We start from the raw sequence: 20,529 nt of genomic DNA on the forward strand, positions 1-20,529 counted from the left end.
ACGTGGACCCATAAGTGGAAAAGTGACATTTTTCCTGTTCCTAGAAACCATAGCTGTGGAGACTGTGACGAAACGTCCCCAGAGTGAGGTAGTTTTTCTTTAGGCTACCTCAGGAAACTTCTCTATTCCCTTTAGGCAGAAACGTAGTATGGGACTGACCTTGGCTGAAAGCGAGCTGACTAAACTTGATGCAGAGCGAGACAAGGACCGATTGACTTTGGAGAAGGAGCGGACGTGTGCAGAACAGATTGTTGCCAAAATTGAAGAAGTATTGTAAGTAATAGAAGTATATGTGGAAATGCCCTCTCTACTGAGATGCTACTTATGTTTGAAGTACCCTTTGGGCAGGTTTAGAAGAGCTGTCAGATCGTGTACGTGGAGCCGTTTATTTTGTCATAGTACTTGAGAAACTGGATTTTTTTTTCTTTTTTCTGATACTTCATTTTAGATAAATTTCTTGTGTTCCTTTTTCTGGGCGTTGGTAAATGGGTAACTCTAAAACTTCTAATCAGTGATCAAAAACAGGTTGATTACTTTCATTATTTTCAATTTATAGGCCTTGGAAATATTTCTTGCCATGAAACATATACAGTTGGTGACATGAGGGTGAAACAGATACGGTTCTTTAGGGGATGAGGGTTCTTTTGGTATTTTATTTTAGGGTGTGGCCCAAAGCATTAGGCTCTGTTCTGTTATTTCAGGTATCTGAGTTAATAACAATTTTTAAGGTCAGGCATGGTGGCGCACTCCTATAATCCCAGCACTTTGGGAGGCCGAGCAGGCAGATTACTTAAGGCCAGGAGTTCGAGACCAAGTTGGCCAACATGGTGAAACCCCATCTCTACTAAAAACCCAAAAATTAGCCAGGCATGGTGGCGCCCTCCTGTAATCCCAGCGACTCAGGAGGCTGAGGCACAAGAATCACTTGCGCCCAGGAGGCGGAGGTTGCAATGAGCCAGGATCATGCCATTGCACTCCAGCCTGGGTGGCAGAGTGAGACTCTGTCTCAAAAAAATAAATTAATTAAACTTTTGTATTTCATTTTTAAACTTTTTTTTTTTTTAGGATGACTGCTCAGGCTGTAGAGGAAGATAAGAGGTAACATAACTGTTTTTTTTCCCTAGAATTTTAAGAAAAAAAGAAGCTATGTTTTTTCCTTTCAGCCCTAAATTACAATTTATTTCTTTTAACTTACAAATACAGTTTGTGGTCTCCCTCTGGTGGCTTGTATTTATTTGACTAATATTCTACTGTTGTCCTGAGTAGAATTCTCTTCTCTGTGCAATGACTAGATAGTTCTTTAGTTTTTGTTTGATTCATTTCAATAATTCCAACCTTGGGGTTTTGGAAATTATTTGATGTCTTTATTCTACCGACCCTCCCTTCTCAGAAGTCTTAATTTACTTCGTCATTTCTCCTCCAGTTCCACCATGCAGTATGTTATTCTCATGTATATGAAGCATTTGGGAGTAAAAGTGAAAGAGCCTCGAAATTTGGAGCACAAAAGAGGTCGGATTGGATTTCTTCCCAAAATCAAGGTAAGCCTGAAATAATGTGATAGCGCGTTCAGGCCTTAGGGCTTCTTTACATTTAGTTGCAGTGTCTTTCATTGTCTTAGTATTTACTTAATCAGCAAATTAATGCTAGTCATACAAACATTTATAAGATACTATCTCTGTTCTCAAGAACCTCAAAATCTAGTTAGAAATCCAGACATATAAACTATTATTAGACAATGTGAAAAGTGAAATTAGCAGTTTACAAAGAGTGCTGTTTCTGATTCTGTTCATGCCTTATACTTTGCTGTACTTTGCCTGAACTAAATATCCCCTATGTTGCTACATAATTATTGTCATGAACATCTTTAGTGGCAGTAGAGTATTCTGTCAGTTTGTAATTATTTGTGTTTTTGTTTAGTGTTTACTAGATTGTAAAGCTGTATGAGTACAAGGACCTCCTTTATTATTGTATTTTCAACTGTTAGTAAAATGCTTAGTAAGTATTTGTTGAATGGATGAATGAATGGTTTTGAGTAAGTTCCTGGTAAATGTGCTATAAAATTACCCTTTGATTTTCCAAAGCTGTCAGTGATAAAGGGTTTGAAGAAAACATCTTGAGTTTGAGGTGTACACAGTACTGTGTGCGAACTTTTCATGAGTGCTCTGTGTGCACACACACGTGCACGGGTTTTCATTTACATTTAACAATTTCTTTGAACTAACCATTAGCATTACACTATGAAAATCGCAAAAGAAATTTACTCTGTTACATATCTCTTATTTTTTGTACTTCAACTCTAGCAAAGTATGAAGAAAGATAAAGAAGGGGAAGAAAAAGGGAAGCGAAGAGGATTCCCCAGCATCCTGGGACCCCCACGGAGACCAAGCCGTCATGACAACAGTGCAAGTATGTTGAAGTTTGAAGTGCTGCATTTTCACTATTCCAGGCCCTCTTCACATCAGAGGCTTCTTCAGCTAGAATGAATTTCTGGAGAAAGGAGTTGTTAAAATGATTTTACCGAACTCCCAATATGCCTTGTTTCCATTCAGTGTTATTTCTGAACTAAGTACCCCCTATGTTGCTACATAATTGTCATAAACATCTTCTGTGGGCTGGGTGTGGTGATTCACGCCTGCAATCCCAGCACTTTGGGAGGCCGAGGCGGGCAGATCACGGGTTCAGGAGATCGAGACCATCCTGGCTAACACAATGAAGCCTGTCTCTACTAAAAATACAATTAGCTGGGCGTGGTGGCACGCGCCTGTAGTCCCAGCTACTCGGGAGGCTGAGGTAGGAGAATTGCTTGAACCTGGGAGGCAGAGGTTGCAGTGAGCCGAGATTGCACCACTGCACTCAAGCCTGGGCGACACTGGAGCGAGACTCTGTCTCAATAAAACAAAAAGAAAAGGAAAAAAAACAAAAACAAAAAACACGTCTTTAGTGGCAGTATTCTGTCAAATGTCCATAACATAGTTTACTTACCGCTTCTGATTCCGTTTCCATTCAACTTATGTTTGTTAAATTAAAGAAAAAAAGTGTGTATAGATCTCTCCACCACTGTTTAGTCTCTTTATACATATTTACTTAGTCTCCATACTTCTAAAATTTTTCCACCTCTGCATTGTACTTTATTTTCTGATTTCCCTTCTGCCCCAGGCCCAATAAAAAGAGATCAGCTCACTTGAGATGGCTGCAGGAGAAATAGGGATGGTGGTACCATGGGGAGAGGTCATGTGATGGTTCTTGTCTCAGGCAATACCACATTTGAAAATACTGAAGCCAGGTGCAGTGGCTCTTGATTGTAATTCCAACACTGCGAGGCCAAGGCGGGAGGATCACTTGAGCCTGGGAGTTCAAGACCAGCCTGAGCTACATACTGAGACCCTGCCCCTACAACAAGAACAGCCAAAATTAGCTGTGTATCATGGTGCATATGTGTAGCCCAAGCTACCTGGGAGGCTGAGGTAGTACTGCTTTAGTCTGCGGAGTCCAGGCTGCTGTGAGCCATCACCTCGCCACTAAACTCCAGCCTGGGTGACAGAGTGAAACACTATCTCCAAAAAAAAAAGATACTGGCGTGGTAGAGTGGTGGGAGTAGGATTGTGATAGTGAATGTCCCACACAATGAGGAGTTCTCCCTCAAATGCCATTAGTGCCTCTTGTTGAGAAACATTGAGAAGGTGTGAAATTTTCAGAGGAAGTTAAAGAAATGGAGGATTTCACAGATGCTAACCGTGAGTTCCAAGGTATACAAAAGAAGAATTTGAGGAATTAAGAGATTAGGGTATAAAAAGCTGTGTGAGGGTGTAGAATGCTCTGGATATTGAACAGCTGAGTGGGAGTCTTTGGCTTCTTTTGGTGACTTTGTGAATAAGGATAATTAGCAGGATGGGGATTGGTCTGGATGGTCTTTGAGGCACATTATGATGATGAAGGTGTGAGTGTTGGGGGAGAACTGGGGTGGGAGCTTACTAAGAACTCACAAAAATAAAGACTTCATCTTCATTCTTACAAATGAACACAGCTGCATGTCTCTCAGTGTTCCTCCTCCCTCTGTCCACCATTGCTGTCCTTCTTTTCTCATGACCCTTCTTCTTTCCCTACATCCTCCTCTTCCTCACTTTCATCATCCTGTCTCATCCCTCCTCCATCTCATCTTTCCTCTACCTTCCTCTCCGTTTCTCTCTTCTCTTCTTCCTTCCTTCATCTGTCTGTCTGTCTGTGTTTCTCTGCGTAACAATCCACTTAAATATATATTTTTAGGGTCTACCATGTTTCACACATTTTACCAGATTCTTTTACATTGTCCTTTTTTGCTTTTAGCTAATTTGCAATACAGATTATTTATTTATTTTTGAGACGGAGTCTCGCTCTGTCACCCAGGCTGGAGTGCAGTGGCGCAATTTCGGCTCATTGCAACGTCCACCTCCTGGGTTGAAGCGATTCTGCTGCCTCAGCCTTCTGAGTAGCTGGGATTACAGGCACGTGCCACCACGCCTGGCTAATTTTTGTATTTTTAATAGAGACGGGGTTTCACCATATTAGCCAGGATGGTCTCGATCTCCTGACCTCGTGGTTCGCCCATGTCGGCCTCCCAAAGTGTTGGGATTATAGGCTTGAGCCACCGCACCCGGCCGCAATACAGATTATTAACCATCATTTTCTGTTCAGTTGGCAGAGCCATGGAACTACAGAAGGCGCGCCACCCTAAGCACTTATCCACACCCTCATCTGTGAGTCCTGAACCTCAGGACTCTGCCAAATTGCGCCAGAGTGGGTTAGCAAATGAAGGAACAGACGCTGGATACCTGCCTGCCAATTCCATGTCTTCTATAGCTTCAGGGGCCTCTTTTTCCCAGGAAGGAGGGAAAGAGAATGATACAGGTGAGCTATTGCTGTGGTTCAGCTTAACTAAGCATCAAGATTTTAAAACAAACATACCAACTGAAAAATAGAATGGCAAGTTAATCAAGACTAAATCCCAGTTTAATTTAATTTTAACATTTTAATATGCTACAACCAATAAGAAATCTATGCTGAATGATAATTTAAGTTCTCATTTGTCCAGAAATATTTATTAAGCTCTCTGTCAGGCATTAGCTTTGTCCCAGATGTTAACATGCAATAATTATACACAGATGCTTGCCTCATGCAGCTTACTCTCTTGAGAGTGATAGTCACAAATATAAAGAATGCAAATTGTGCCAAGTCCAGTCAAGGGAAGGTAAAGGGAGTATTGAGGGAACTGGTCAGTAGTTAGAGGCAGATGTGGGTATCTAAAGAAGACTTTTTAAAAATCTGAGATTAACTAGAGGTTTTATTTTTCAATGTTAATAGGAAGCCAGCTGAAAGAAAAGGTAGAATATGTAGGAGACAGTACATATGTAGTAGAACAGAGTTGTGAGGAGAGAAGAGATGAGATGCAGAGTGTATGTAAAGGGTAAGACTGTTTAGTGAGAGTGAGAGTTCCGTGAGAAGAGCAAGGGAATTTGAAGAGTAAAGAAAGATATGAAGGAATCATTGTAGGTAATTGGGCAAGGAGCTTATTACCATGTCTTCATCCTTGTTTGGGAGGTGGTTCAATTTCTGGTAGTGACATGATCAAGAATGAGGCTCTGGGAGTGGTCCCTGAGGTGCCATAGAGGAGGCTACTAGGGATGAAGACGGCAAGGAACCAAGGAGCCAGGAGTTTGAATAGCTTAATATTCATGGCTTGTGAGGTCACCAAGTGTGATTTCTATCATGGAGAGGAAAACTGTGAGCCACCAGCCAAAGGTTTAGCATTGCTAGATGATTGTTGTGAGGAAGAAGAGAATGTGATAATATCCAGAGCATGAGAGCCTCAGTGGAGCAAGAGATTATACAAGAAGACAAGGCCGGGTGCGGTGGCTCATGCCTGTAATCTCAGCACTTCGGGAGGCTGAGGCAGGTGGATCACCTGAGATCAGGAGTTGGAGAGCAGCCTGGCCAACATGGTGAAACCCCGTCTCTACTAAAAATACAAAAATTAGCCAGGCGTGGTGACATGCACCCGTAATCCTAGCTCCTCGGGAGGCTGAGGCAGGAGAATCACTTGAATCCAGGAGGTGGAGGTTGCAGTGAGCCAAGATCATGCCAATGCACTCCAGCCTGGGCAACAGAGCGAGACTCCATCTCAAAAAAAAAAAAAACACGACAAGATAATGGTCCAAAAATCATATTGAGGAACAAGAAGGCCATTCATCTCATCTTCACCCTGACATACACAATATAAGACAGAAATACCAGTTTCTGTCTCAGAGGGCTGTAGCAGAAGAGGTAAGCCCCCGGGGATAGGCAGGTTTCTACATAAGGCAAAGAAGTACGGGTGACATTTGGAGAAAATTCTGGGGATTTTGTCAAATATGGAACTCTGAAGATGTTAGATTGAGTATATGCATTGATATTTCATGGCTTCTGTGACTCATTAAAATAAAAACATGGTAGGTGGTGGATGAACAGAAACCATACAGAGAAAGTAGAGGAAAGGATTATGTTATCAGGAAATAAGAGATTTTAACAAATACTTGGGAGATTGAAAGCAGACAAGAGTGATTTGTTGGATAAAACGTAAAGAAGCTGGGCATGGTGGCTTACTCCTGTAATCCCAGAACTTTGGGAGGCTGAGGCAGGAGGATTGCTTGAGCCTAGAAATTCAGGACCAGCCAAGGCAATGTGACAAGACTGTCTCTACAAAAAATGAAAAAGTCAGCCAGTCATATGGCATGTGCCTGTAGTCCTAGCTAATCAAGAGGCTGAGGTGGGATGATCACCTGATCCTAGGAAGACAAGGCTGCAGTGAGCCATGTTCGTGCCACCGTTAATGCAGGCTGGATGACAGAATGAGACCCTATCTCAAGAAAAACAGCAACAGAGAACCATGAGATAAAACCATAAAGGAAGCCAGAGCCCATAATTTGTTTAAACAGTCCAAGATAGAACCCAGTCTGCTCATTGGAACCCTGGAGAGACTTTGGGCTCAGAGTTAGCATATGTCATGCAGTGCAGGAATAAGAAAAAGAGCAAAAATGATGAACTAATTACAGGTCTATAATCAAAATAGTTATATCAGCAGCTTCTAATCCCTGAATTACAGAGTATGAGCAGTCTCTGTCACTTGTAGACTAGAAGAAAAAGCAGTGCTGTTTTTTAAAATAATTGAGTGAATTGTGTAGGGAGAGTTAAGTCCCTCCACAGTATTAATGGCTTGGAGTTCTGACATTTGGGAGCCCAAAGCCTGCCACTAGGCATGCTGGTGACTCACCGTGCTCAGCTCTCAACTGAAACAGACCTATTACTATATAGCAGCAAAAGAAAGCCAAGTCAGCTACTCACTTTCATCATTAAACACGAACATCATTACTCACCCTTGTCAGAGTCAAGACATACGATAATATATAATGCCAAACATATCAGACAGTGACATAAAGAGACAATACAGCTAAACAGAAAAACTTCCCCTACAAGAAGAAGATATTTTGATAATAGACAAGAACTTAAGAAAATACTTCTAAATTAGGTAGTATACTTGGGGACATTAAAGAAGTTATTATCTCTATAAAGCAAGAGTAGGGAGCATTCAGAGACAAAAGATTTTTAATACAACTATTAAACACAGTGACATCTGTTGTAGTATCAATTTCTGTGTGATAAATTACCCCAAAACATAATGGCTTAACACAAAAAAAATTTACCTCGACTTTTTGGTGGATGAAGAACTCCAGAGCAGCTTAGCTGGGTGGGTCTGGGTTGGAGTCTGTCATAAAGTTGCAGTCAAGATATTAGCCAGTCATCAGAAAGCTTAACTGGGGCTGGGGAACCCATTTCTATGCCCACTCAGGTGGCTGTTGCAGGAGGCCTTAGCTCCTCACTCATGGCCTTGGCTCCTTGCCACATGGACTTTTCCATAGAGATACTTGAGTGTTCCATGAAATGGTAGCTGGCTTTTCCTGAGTATCCCAAAAAAGAGCGAAAAGAAAGCCCCAGTGTCTTTTCTGACTTAGTCTCTGTAGGTGCACTCTGTCACTTCTGCAAGTTAGAAACAAGTCACTAAATCTAGCCCGTACTCAGGGAGGGAGGAATTAGGCTCCACCCCTGAGGGGAGGAATATCAAAAAATGTGTGGGTATATTTTCAGACCACCACAACTATCAGTGTTTAAAGGAAAAAAAAGAAGTCCCTAAAATTAAAGTCAAGGAAATATTTTAGAGTGCACATCAGAAATATGAAAGGATAGAAATTTGAGAGAAAAGAATTATATAGAGAACCACTACAGAGAGCCAACATCTGTCTCTTTCACAAAAAGTCAGCTGAGGACATGGAAAAGAGATGGTTAAACAACAGGAGAAAGTTTCCCAGAGTTGAAAAAGAATACCCATCTTCAGGTGGAAAGGGCTCGCTGAGAACCATCTATAGTGAATGCTTTTTTAAAAATCCATTCCTAACATGTCCTTTGAAATTGTAGTGCACCAGGGATAAGCTTTCAGAGAAAAAAAAATGGGGATTATACTGCATCACATTCCTCATCATAACACTGGGTGCTGAAATACAAAAGAGCCATGCCTTCAACTTTCTGAAGGAAAATGGTTTTGAACTTAGAATCCTGTATCCATCCAAGATATTCATCAAATATGAAGAATGAATAAAGACATTTTCAGATACACCAGGTCCACAGTTTAACTGGAATGTACCTTTCCCTTTAAAATCATTTGAGGATATACATTCTACCAACATGAGAGGAAAAATTGAGAAATAAAATGTCCTGGGATCCAGGAAACACTGGAAACACCCAGGAAAATGGCAAAGGGCAGTTCTAAAATGATGGTTGCGTCACAGGCCAAGAGAGCCACTGCTCCAGATTGGACAAGACAAGAACATCACAGATAAGAAAATGGGGATCTTAGGCAGTGGATAGTATGAAGCAGCAGAGGAAACAGTTTGAGACTTGATAAAATTATATAACTTTGACACAATAAAAAGCATTTAGAAATGTTAAGAAAAACAGAATTGTTCAGGAAAATAAGTCATGATTTAAACATGAAGCAAAATAAAAAGTGGCATGATTTTTAGCAATTGATGGTGTGTAAGAAAGACTTTAATAAATATTCTGTTTGAAGTGGCCCATGGATTGCATCATTGGACCAGTAGGAAAAAATATATAATCCTAACTAGTATACTTCTTAATCTGGCAGGAATGATGTATACGTGTATGTAGTAGATGACAGTATATATATGTCATAAGCACTCTTTCTTGGTTTTCAGACTTTTAGAATAACCCTACCAGGCAAAGCATGGAATAGTTCATTATGGCTGCAGATTAGAATATAAATGTAAAAAATTCTTTTAATGATGCAAGTAAAAATGTAGTTGAAAGAAATGAAAGGTAGAAGGAAGGAAATACAATTAGAGGGAGGATGTGGACACTGAATACCTAACCTGACATAGAAGAGAGTTGAGATACTAACTTTTTGATAGAACAAAAACATAGACATGTCATTTAAATTTAGGTAGTAACTAATAACCCAGCTAGTAGTAATGATGAAACTATTAAACATTGGGAAGAAATGGGAGGAAAGTGAAGGTGGAAAGTGTAAGTCAACAAAATCCTCAGAGGGGAAAGAAATAGATATTAACTAAAGATAATAAATCATGAAAAAGAAAGAAGTTATTTGTAGTTGGATCACTATAGTAACTCACATTTGAAAACATGAAAAAGGATTGATACTGGGGGTAGAAAAGGATAAGATGGCAAAATGTTGTTCCTCATCATATACTCTTCTGCACTGTGTGAGTCCTTGCTATTTCTTATGTTAATTTTTAAGAAGCAATTTTAAAAATTATTTTTCTGACCAGTCATGGTGGCTTACACCTATAATCCTAGCACTTTGGGTGGCCAAGGCGAAAGGATTGCTTGAGCCCAGGAATTCAAGACTAGCCTGGGCAAAGTAGCAAAACCCCATCTCTACAAAAAATTTAAAAATGAGCCAGGTGTGTGTGGTGGCACACAACTGTAGGCCCAGCTACTTGGAAGGCTGAGATGGGAGGATCACATGAGCCTGAGATGCCATAATTTTGTATATTAAATTTTTAGTTCTAGTGAACCTGCAGTTGTTTAAATAAGAATGTAGCTATGGATTAGGCTGAAGCTCTTCTGGGAACTAATTTTTTTTGGTGACCAGTGACTTTATGAAGTGTTAACACTCTTCAAATGTCTGACTTTTGTCTACAGGATCAAAGCAAGTTGGAGAAATGCCAGCACCTGGAGACACCTTAGATGGCACACCTCGTACTCTCAATACTGTCTTTGATTTCCCAGCCCCTCCATTAGACCAAGTGCAGGAGGAGGAATGTGAAGTAGAAAGGTAATTCAGTGATATCTTAGAGAAGCTTAGGGCATTACTTAAAGTTTTTACATTATATCCTATTCCTATACTTAGTAGCATTCTAGCACTTAAGCCTGGCATGGTGGTATGTACCTATAATGCCAGCTACTTGGGAGGCTGAGGCAGGAGAATCAATCACTTAAACTCAGGAGTTTGAGACCAGCCCGGGCAACATAGCGAGCCCCCACTTCAAAGTGTAAAAAATAAAATAAATAAATAAGTTGGGTGCATAAAAACTAAAACACCATTTGAGAACTTGTTACTGAAATTTAGAAGGGTACTCAAATTTTCTTCAATTTATTTTATATTAAATTATTACAATATCCCAAAGAATTATTTACGAAGCTGTTGGAGTTTAACCTAGCTTTGAGTATCTTTGGTATAAATGTATTTATCACCATTTTGTTTTCATGTTACTCTTTACTCTCCATTGTTTTAGGGTGACTGAACATGGGACACCAAAGCCCTTTCGAAAGTAAGTAAATCTTAAGCAGCTTTCAATAAAGGCGCATTTTAAGAAATGTAACCTTTTTTCCTCTAAAGTTCCATTTTAAAGGAAAAGAAGCCCTGTATAGCAATCTGTTATGTCGTATAAAAGAAAGCTCTTAAGAAACACCGGTCATTCAAAAGCTGTATTTTGAAGTATGTATAAAACAGCCATTTGTAGGAGAGGATGAAATGTCAGTCTCTGTGCTAAGTCAGATTCAGGAATCTGATTAGAATTTATTGTAATATAAAGATTTGTGCTGTTTCTCGTTGTCCACCTGAAGTCTTCAAATTGAATTCACTCTTTTTTCTTCACAGGTTTGACAGTGTAGCTTTTGGAGAAAGTCAAAGTGAGGATGAACAATTTGAAAATGACTTAGAGACAGATCCACCCAACTGGCAGCAGCTTGTTAGTCGAGAAGTGTTATTGGGACTAAAACCTTGTGAGATCAAAAGACAGGAAGTGATTAATGGTGAGTGTAATCAATTCGTTGTTGTTGCTTACAAATACTGAGTTTTGTCAGAGTAAATTAAGTCTCTCAGCCTTGGAGTTTGCTTCAAAGTTTCTCCTAGCCTTTGGTTTTAAACAAAGAGGAAATTAAACTGGACAGATAATCTTTGAACTCAAGAAAATGCAAATGCTTCTGTGATTCTTATTGATAATTTAAAAGGAAAACGTGTTAAGCCTTAAAGATATTTAAGATTCATAGCATTATAGATCTTAAAGTTGAAAAGTCGTTGTAACAACTAAGTTATTTTTATGCATAGATTTTAAATTAGGAAGGTAAGGCCCAGGGAGATTGAATTCATTAAGATCATACAGCTAATAACGTATAAGGAAAAAAATTTAGTTCCTGGTCTTTCTGTATTGAAGTGCAGTGTTCTTTATTTACCGTAGCATGTATGTGAGAAATGTGTGGCATGGATGCTGTACCCTTTACTATCCTTAGCATGTGATATGAATAAATATTTTGTCTCTGACAATACTGAAACATAATGAAATTATAAGCCTGACCCCAGAAATGAGTGTTTATAGGCAAATTAGATAACTAAAAGCACTATTATTTCTTAAGAGGGCTCAAGTTAAAGGCTATATGATGTTGGGGCTTACAGTTTTCTTAATGATGTAGTTGTGATAGGTGGGTATTATTATAAACAGATGGATGTGTTTGGGAATACACTAAAAAAATACTTTTGAATGATATTTTTTATTTGTCAGTATTCAACTCTCAGAGCTAGTATGTAGGAGAATTTCTTGGAATCAGAATGACTTCAGAGATATTTCATCCTTTCTAAATGATAAATAATTTATTATATAATTCATTTGCTACTTCACTCCAGCTAAAGACTATGACTGATCCCATGGAATTGTTCTAAGTAAGGCAACATTTCTTATGTTTTTCCTGCTCAGAATTGTTCTACACTGAAAGAGCTCATGTTCGAACACTGAAGGTTCTTGATCAAGTATTCTATCAGCGAGTGTCCAGAGAAGGAATTCTGTCACCCTCAGAGCTACGGAAAATTTTTTCAAACTTGGAAGATATTCTTCAACTTCACAGTAAGAGAAATTAGCTCTGATCTTTGCCCCTAACATTTCCAATAGAGAAAAGATTGTGAGTATAAAATTTTGTAAATGTACCCACGTTAGTATTCCTGAGATTATATGTGAGAATGTAACATAAATAAAGGAATGATTGGAACTTCGACTAGATCCTTTTCCTCACAATCAATCTTTCATATACAGTGTGTCAACATAGGGCTTCCAGTCTAAAGTCATTGCCTAAGGTGAAAAACATGAATAGTCAAATTCACCATTGAAAATTTTCTATTATAGTATATGTAGCTCTTTAAATATATATCTCCAGTATAATAATATATGTATAAATGTGTTTTGTAAATAGTAGTTTATGGTATATAATCGCATGGTTCGGTAATTTTCAGGAATTGTTTTTATTTTTTTGAGATGGAGTCTCACTCTGTTGCCCAGACTGGAGTGCAGTGGCGCAATCTTGGCTCACTGCAACCTCTGCCCCCTGGGTTCAGGGGATCCTCCCACCTCAGCCACCTGAGTAGCTGGGATTATAGGTGTGCACCACCACACCCAGCTAATTTTTGTATTTTTCATAGAGACAGGTTTCACCATGTTGGCCAGGCTGGTCTCAAACTCCTGACCTCAAGTGATCCACCTGCCCGCCTCGGCCTCCGAAGTGCTGGGATTATAGGCATGAGCCACTGCGCCTGGCCTCAGGAATTGTTTTATTGTTTTGTTGCTTGGAACACTTGAATAAGTATATAAAAATTCTACCTTGTTGACATTTTATTGGTTGAAGTCATCTTGGACTTTTGTGGACAGTAATATGATGTTCCTTTCATTTATAGGTCACTGTTTCTCTATGACCCTTAATTTTTTTATCTTTCTTTTTCATGTCATCACTACCTATAAACATCTGCTAACCAAATTGATGCCTTTTATTCCTTTGTGGATAATCTTGGGTTTCACAGGCATGCATTGACAAGTTCAGGCTTGATTACATCCATTGCCTGCACTCTTACACATTTTGAGAGGATCAGTGAACAGAATTACTTGTACTGTTTACATTCAAGTTCTTTTTGAGCATGATTATAGATGGAGTCTTGAGGTTAAATGAATATTTGATGCAACCACTGTGTATGTAATGTGCTAGTTTCCAAAAATGTTTTTTGTTTAGCACCTGTTTTTCAGATAGAGCTTATAATATCTAGATGTATAAGCACTATGTCCAGATTTATATTTGAGGAGATAAGAAGCAGCTATACTACTGTGAAAATCCTCTTTATAAAAGAAAAAATTAGCTACTCTGTACTACCAGTAATTCTGTCTACACTGAATGTGTTACTAACGTTTTTCTGTCTTTTTATCTTTAGTTGGATTGAATGAACAAATGAAGGCTGTTCGAAAGAGAAATGAGACCTCTGTTATCGATCAGATTGGGGAAGATTTGCTGACATGGGTAAGGAAATTTTCTGTTTCTTTTTAATATTTTTATGGACACTTGATGGTCAGATTCAAGGTTGAGTAACTAACCTTTCCAAATATGCATACTCACCCATTTTGCAAAGTTAATGTAAAGCTGAGAAAGGTCAAGCAGTAGATTCCATTTCAAGAAAACACTTTTTTTGCTCATCTGTAAGAAGCAGACCCTTATCCATTAAGTCATACCATGGGATTGCAGTGATTCAGTCACACCTTCAGGCTCCACTGTAATCCTAGTTTTTTTGCAGTTACCTCTTCCACTGAAGTCTTGAACCCCTCGAAGTCACCTACGAGGGTTGGAATCAACTTCTTCCAAACTCCTGTTAATATTGATGTTTTGATCTCCTCCTGTGAATCGTGAATGTTCTTAATGGCATCTAGAATATTGAATCCTTTTCAGAAGGTACTCAGTTTGCTTTGTCCAGACCCATCAGAGGAATCACTATTATGGCAGCTATCACCTTATGAAATATATTTCTTAAATAATAAGACTTGAAAGTCAAAATTACTCCTTGGTCCATGAGCTACAGGATGGATATTGTGTTAGCAGGCCTGAAAACAACATTAATCTCCTTGTACATCTCCATCAGAAGTCTTTAAGTGACCATGTGCATTGTCAATGGGCAGTAATATTTTAAAAGTACCTTTTTTTTTTTCTGAGCAGTAGGTCTTAACAGAGGTGCTGTCATCTAGGCTTTGTTGTTTCATTTATAGAGCACAGACAGAGTAGATTTAGCATTATTCTTAAGGGTCCCAGGAATTTCAGAATGGTAAATAATCATTGGCTTCAACTTAAAGTCATTAGCCCCTAACAAGAGAGCTGGCCTTTCTTTTGACATGTTGAAGTCAGACATTGATTTCTCCTCTCTAGCTATGAAAGTTCTAGATGGCATCTTCTTCTAATAGAAGGCTATTTCATCTACATTGAAAATCTGTTGTTTAGTGTAGCCACTGTAATCAATTATCTCAGGTACGTCTTCTGCATAACTTACTGTAGCTTCTACTGCTATGTCAGCACTTGCCGCATCACTTTGTACTTTTATTTTTATGGAGGTGACTTCTTTTCTTAAATCTCATCCATTTACCCCTGCTACCTTCAAACTCTTCTTCTGCAGCTTCCTTACCTCTCAGCCTTCATAGAATTGAAGAGAATTAGGGGCTTGCTTTGTATTAGGCTTTGGCTTAAGGGAATATTGTGGCTGATTTCATCTTCTTTATACAGACCATTCAAACTTCCTCCATGCCAGCAATAGGCTGTTTCACTTTCCTCTTGTTCATTTGCTCATTGGAGTAGCACTTTTATTTCCTTCAAGAATTTTTTCTTTGTGTTCACAAGTTGGCCATTTGGCATATAGAGCCAAATCTCAACTTTTGACGTGCCTTCCTTACTAAACTTAATCATTTCTAGCTTTTAATTTCAAGTGAGAGATGTGCGACTCGTCGCTTAAACCCCCAAAGACCATTGCAGCGTTGATAATTGGCCTAAATTCAATATTGTTGTGTCTCAGAATAAGGAGGCCCAAGGAAAGGGAAGAGAGTTGGGGAATGGTCAGTTGGTGGGGCGGTCAGAACACACACAACATTTTTCCATTAGGTTTGCCATCATATGTGGGTGTAGTTCATGGTGCCCCAAAACAATAAATAGTAACATCAAAGATCACTGATCACAGATCACCATAACAGATAGAGTAAAATGAAAAAGCTTAAACTATTGTGAGAACTACCAAAATGTGGCACAGAGACATGACATGAGCACATGGTTTTGGAAAAATGGCACCAACAGACTTGCTGAGGGTTGCCACAAACCTTCAATTTGTAAAAAATGCAGTATCTGCAAAGTACAATAAAAATATGAGGTATGCCTGTACCTGTAAAAAGTTGAGGAAAAGCAGAATGGTGCTTTGTAACTGTCGCATACAAAGCATTAATTTAGAAGAAGGCATTGGCCAGAAATCATAAAAGCAAAAATCATAAATAGGGCTTTAGATTTTACTCTTGCTGTTTAAATAAAATCATTTTGGAAAGTATTTTCCCAGTATTGTTTCCTTAAGATCACTTTACATAGACAGACAATCCTTGACTTACTATGGTTCCAACTTTGGCAGTTTTTTTACTTTACAGTGGTGGGAAAGTAATACACATTCAGTAGAAACCATACTTTGAATTTTGAATTTTAATCTTTTCCGGAGCTTGGCAATATGTGGTATGTTACTCTCGATGCTGGGCAGCAGCGGTGAGCCACAGCTCCTGATCAGCCATGTGATCACAGGGTAAACAACCACTCTACAGTGTACTGTACTGCTAGATGATTTTGCCCAGCTGTAGGCTAATGCAAGTGTTTTCAGCACATTTAAGGTCGGCTAGGCCAAGCTATGGTATTTGGTAGGTTCAGTGTATTAAATGCATTTTCAACTTAAGATATTTTCAATTTTTGATGGTTTTATTAGGATATAACTTCATCAGAAGTCAAGGAACGTCTATACTTAAACTGCTTATAAAACTACTGTAGAGGCTGGGCGCAGTGGCTCACGCCTGTAATCCCTGCACTTTGGGAGGCCGAGGGGGGCAGATAACCTGAGGTCAGGAGTTTAAGACCAGCTTGACCAACATGGAGAAACCCCATCTCTACTAAAAATACAAAATTAGCCAGGCATGGTGGCGCATACCTGTAATCCCAGCTACTTGGGAAGCTGAGGCAGGAGAATCGCTTGAACCTGGGAGGTGGAGGTTGCAGTGAGCCGAGATCGAGCCATTGCACTCCAGCCTGGGCACCAAGAGCGAAACTCCATCTCAAAACAAAAACAAAAAGAAAAACAAAAAAAACTACTGTAGAACTGCTTGAGATTGGGGGCATTATTTTCTTTGGTAAACCCAGCTGCTCTTTGTAATTGGGTGGTGCTTTGATTGACTAACATGCTAAAAATGCTGCCAGTCTCATTGTTAAACATGTTGAATGTCATATTCATCATAGAGTAAGAATACAAAATTGGAGTGACCTATTAAAATATTGCTTTGTATGTGTCTTACTTGAAAAAATACTCTGAATTTATCTACAAATGCGCTACAGAAGGGCTTTTTACAAAATGCCTTTATGTGCAAACTTTTGGGAATATGGCTTTAAATGGAAGATTATATGGAAAACATCTTCGTAAACCATAAAGCAATTATCTACAAGTATAGAGGCTATATTAAAAAACAGTGTATTTGACTTCTAAGAGCACCTACTAGTGAATCACTTTTTAGGTGTTTAACCATCAGAAATCTTAAAATCATGGCACATGCAAACTTAAATTTACAAATTAAAAAATATTAGTGAGAAGTATAATTTTTAGCAAAAGAATTCATAAGTTCACTGATCTCCCCCAAGCCAGCTCCAGCTGCTGCACAGGTGAAACAGCAATGATTTAATTTTGTTTCAACCCAGAAAAGTTACGGCCTGCCCATGGTCATAGTGGGTTTTATACTGAGTAAGAAAGAATGCTAGTATGCCAAGGATTTGCTTCCCAGAGTAGTAAGGCAGTAGTTGTTGTAAAGGTTTCAGGGTGTAAGAAAATTAAATTTTAGGCCGGGTGTAGTGGCTCATGCCCATAATCCCAGCACTCTGAGAGGCCAAGGCAGGTGGATCACTTGAGGTCAGGAGTTCAAGACTGGCCTGGCCAACATGGTGAAACCCTGTCTCTACTAAAAATACAAAAAAAAATCAGCCAGGCATGGTGGCGCACTCCTGTAGTCCCAACTACTTGGGGGGCTGAGGCAGGAGAATCACTCGAACCTGGGAGGCAGAGGTTGCAGTGAGCTGAGATTGTGCCACTACACTCCAGCCTGGGCCACAGAATGAGACTCTGTCTCAAAAAAAACAAAAAAAAGAAAATGAAAATTTAGTCTCAGTCTTCAGGCATTTTCTATCTTATATTCTCCAAATGTCAGCTTTTCTGTGTAATTTACAAGTAACGTAGACTGAAAGGTAATAGGTTGTGATAGGCTACAAGCAAGAAAACATTGGGACTGGGCACAGTGGCTCACACCTGTAATCCCAGCACTTTGGGACACCAAGGCGGGCAGATCACCTGAGGTCAGGAGTTCGAGAACAGCCTGGCCAACATGGTGAAACCCCGTCTCTACTAAAAAATACAAAAATTAGCTGAGTGTGGTGGCATGTGCCTGTAGTCCCAGTTACTTGGGAGACAGAGGTTAGAATCTCATGAACCTGAGAGGCAGAGGTTGCAGTGAACCAAGATCGTGCCATCGTACTCCAGCCTGGGTGACAGAGCAAGACTGTCTCAAAAAGAAAAAAAGAAGAAAACATTGGAATATGATCAGAAAAGGTCTGGTTGTGTCAAGTTCAGACCTTTTTAATGGAGAACCATTGATATTCCACATAGATATGCAGTTCTGTGTATTTTGTCACTTGAAATGTTGAAAGGATTCTGGTTGTCTGTCACTTTGTCTGGCCTTGTATAAGCTCAGTATCCCATTCTCTTTTGTGTTCTTTGCATTCTCGGCACAGTTCAGCGGACCAGGAGAGGAGAAATTGAAACATGCTGCTGCTACCTTTTGCAGTAACCAACCTTTCGCCCTGGAAATGATCAAGTCTCGTCAGAAAAAGGATTCTCGATTTCAGACTTTTGTGCAAGTGAGTTGAGTGAGTCATGTAAGAAAAAAAAATAAGGCAAGTTTTTATCAATTATCAGATAAACTGGGGGAATTCTGACTAAGACTTTTACAAAGATTACATCTGTGTTAACTTTTTTTTTTTTTTTTTTTTGAGACAGGGTCTTGCTGTTGCCCAGGCTGGAGTGCAGTGGCATGATCTCAGCTCACTGCAACCTCTGCCTCCTGGGTTCAAGCAATTCTCTTGCCTCAGCCTCCCTAGTAGATAGGATTACAGGCATGCGCCACCACGCCCCGCTAATTTTTTCTATTTTTAATAGAGATGGGGTTTCACCATGTTGGCCAGGCTGGGCTCGAACACCTGACCTCAAGTGATCCGCCCTCCTTGGCCTCCCAAAGGGATTACAGGTGTGAGCCACTGCACCCGGCCCATGTTAACATTTTTAAAAGCTATACATTATCTCTTAAATTCCTAGAAGGTATAAAAATGACTTTGGAATGGTGAATAATAAAAAATATATGTCAGGATTAAAATACTTAATATAGAAATCCACATTGCCATGGGGCTTTTATCAGGAAACAACTGTATGCTCTATTAAGAGAAAATTGTTAAAGCATGAGAATGGGCTTATCCAGGGAAAAACATAACAGCAGCCACACTCATTGGGGTATATGAATTAAGGATTGGTAAACTATGGCTGACAGACCATATCTAGTCTGTTACCTGCTTTTATAAAGTTTTATGTAAACACAAACATGGCCACTTGACAGATTTCTCACAGTTGTTGTGGTGTGTGGCTATGGTTTAGCAGGATCTTCCCTTGAGAGTTTGACCAGGCTGAGATCACAGCATCAGCTGGAGCTGCAGTTTTCATCTGATGCTCGAGATTCTCTTCTAAGCTCACTGGTTGTTAGCAGAGTTCATTTCTTTGTAAATGTATAACTGAGGTCCTATCTTGCTAGCTATTGGCTAGGAACCAGTTTCAACTCCTAGAGAACACAGATATCTCTGCCATATGGCCTCATTAGGCAGTTTAGAGGTGGATGTTTGCTTTCTTCTAGGCTTTCTGACTTTTTGTGGCTTTCTGACACAGATTTGTTTTAAAGGCTCCTCTAATGAAGTCAGGCCCAGCCAGGATAATTTCCTTTCTTATGATCTCAAAATCATATGGTGGCAACCTAATCATAGGTGTGATATCCCATTGTATTCACAGATTCCAAAATGTTCATACTCAAGGGCATAGGATTACACCGAGTATTTACACAAGAGGATGGGAACCTTGGAGGCCATATTAGAGTTCTTTACTGCACAGAGCCTTGTTCATTCATTTATGCCAAAACAGTGGAGCTGAATAGTTGTGAGAGAGACTATATGGCCTGCAAAGCCTAAAATATTTACTAACTGGCATTTTACTAAAAACTTTGCAGACCATTGGTACAGATGAGCTGGCATACTCGGGCTAGTTATCCATTGTGCCTACTTGGAATGGCAGATAACAAATTAGCTAACCAATTTTGGTAGGAATGTCAATCATAGGAGAATGGACCTAGATTTTCTGAATAGGTGAAGATAAAACTGTTTTAACACAAGGAAGCTATACGTAGAGCTGCTTATGGATGCTTTCAGTCCTTCCTTAAACAGACAACAAAAAAGCCATTCATTTAGTGATAGAGGCTCCCTTCCCCCATTATATGATTAAAGGAGAAAGCAGAAGTATAGTGTGGCAATGATGTATCTTGGCATTTTTTAAAGATCTTGATTTAATAACCAGAACTGTGATGCATTAAACCCTTATGGTGAATACATGGTACATGTATAAGTTCTAATAAGAATTACAGATTCACTTATTTCAATTTAATTTTAGGATGCTGAAAGTAATCCACTGTGTCGTCGTCTTCAACTGAAGGATATTATTCCCACTCAAATGCAAAGGCTTACTAAGTACCCACTTCTGTTGGATAATATTGCTAAATACACAGGTACAACATTTTCACTGAAATAAAAAGCTTAAGAACAACA

The 20,529-nt window shown here is 39.3% G+C and overlaps 1 protein-coding gene across 5 annotated transcripts in view; it reads left to right on the top strand.

Annotated features, from left to right (window-relative positions):
* Positions 1-20,529, top strand: part of ARHGEF12 (Rho guanine nucleotide exchange factor 12) — a 154,032-nt gene that overhangs the window by 111,766 nt on the left and 21,737 nt on the right. For all 5 annotated transcript variants that reach the window (XM_055273488.2, XM_055273487.2, XM_055273490.2 and 2 more), the window contains 12 exons: positions 136-273; positions 1,066-1,098; positions 1,424-1,538; positions 2,301-2,406; positions 4,672-4,884; positions 10,246-10,378; positions 10,839-10,874; positions 11,204-11,358; positions 12,297-12,443; positions 13,790-13,875; positions 18,406-18,531; positions 20,375-20,489. In XM_055273488.2, coding sequence (XP_055129463.1) covers positions 136-273; positions 1,066-1,098; positions 1,424-1,538; positions 2,301-2,406; positions 4,672-4,884; positions 10,246-10,378; positions 10,839-10,874; positions 11,204-11,358; positions 12,297-12,443; positions 13,790-13,875; positions 18,406-18,531; positions 20,375-20,489 — 1,403 coding nt within the window. The remainder of the gene's footprint in view (positions 1-135; positions 274-1,065; positions 1,099-1,423; positions 1,539-2,300; positions 2,407-4,671; positions 4,885-10,245; positions 10,379-10,838; positions 10,875-11,203; positions 11,359-12,296; positions 12,444-13,789; positions 13,876-18,405; positions 18,532-20,374; positions 20,490-20,529) is intronic.

This window comes from Symphalangus syndactylus, chromosome 3 (genome assembly GCF_028878055.3).
Source record: "Symphalangus syndactylus isolate Jambi chromosome 3, NHGRI_mSymSyn1-v2.1_pri, whole genome shotgun sequence".
In the NCBI taxonomy this organism is placed as follows: Eukaryota; Metazoa; Chordata; class Mammalia; order Primates; family Hylobatidae; genus Symphalangus; species Symphalangus syndactylus.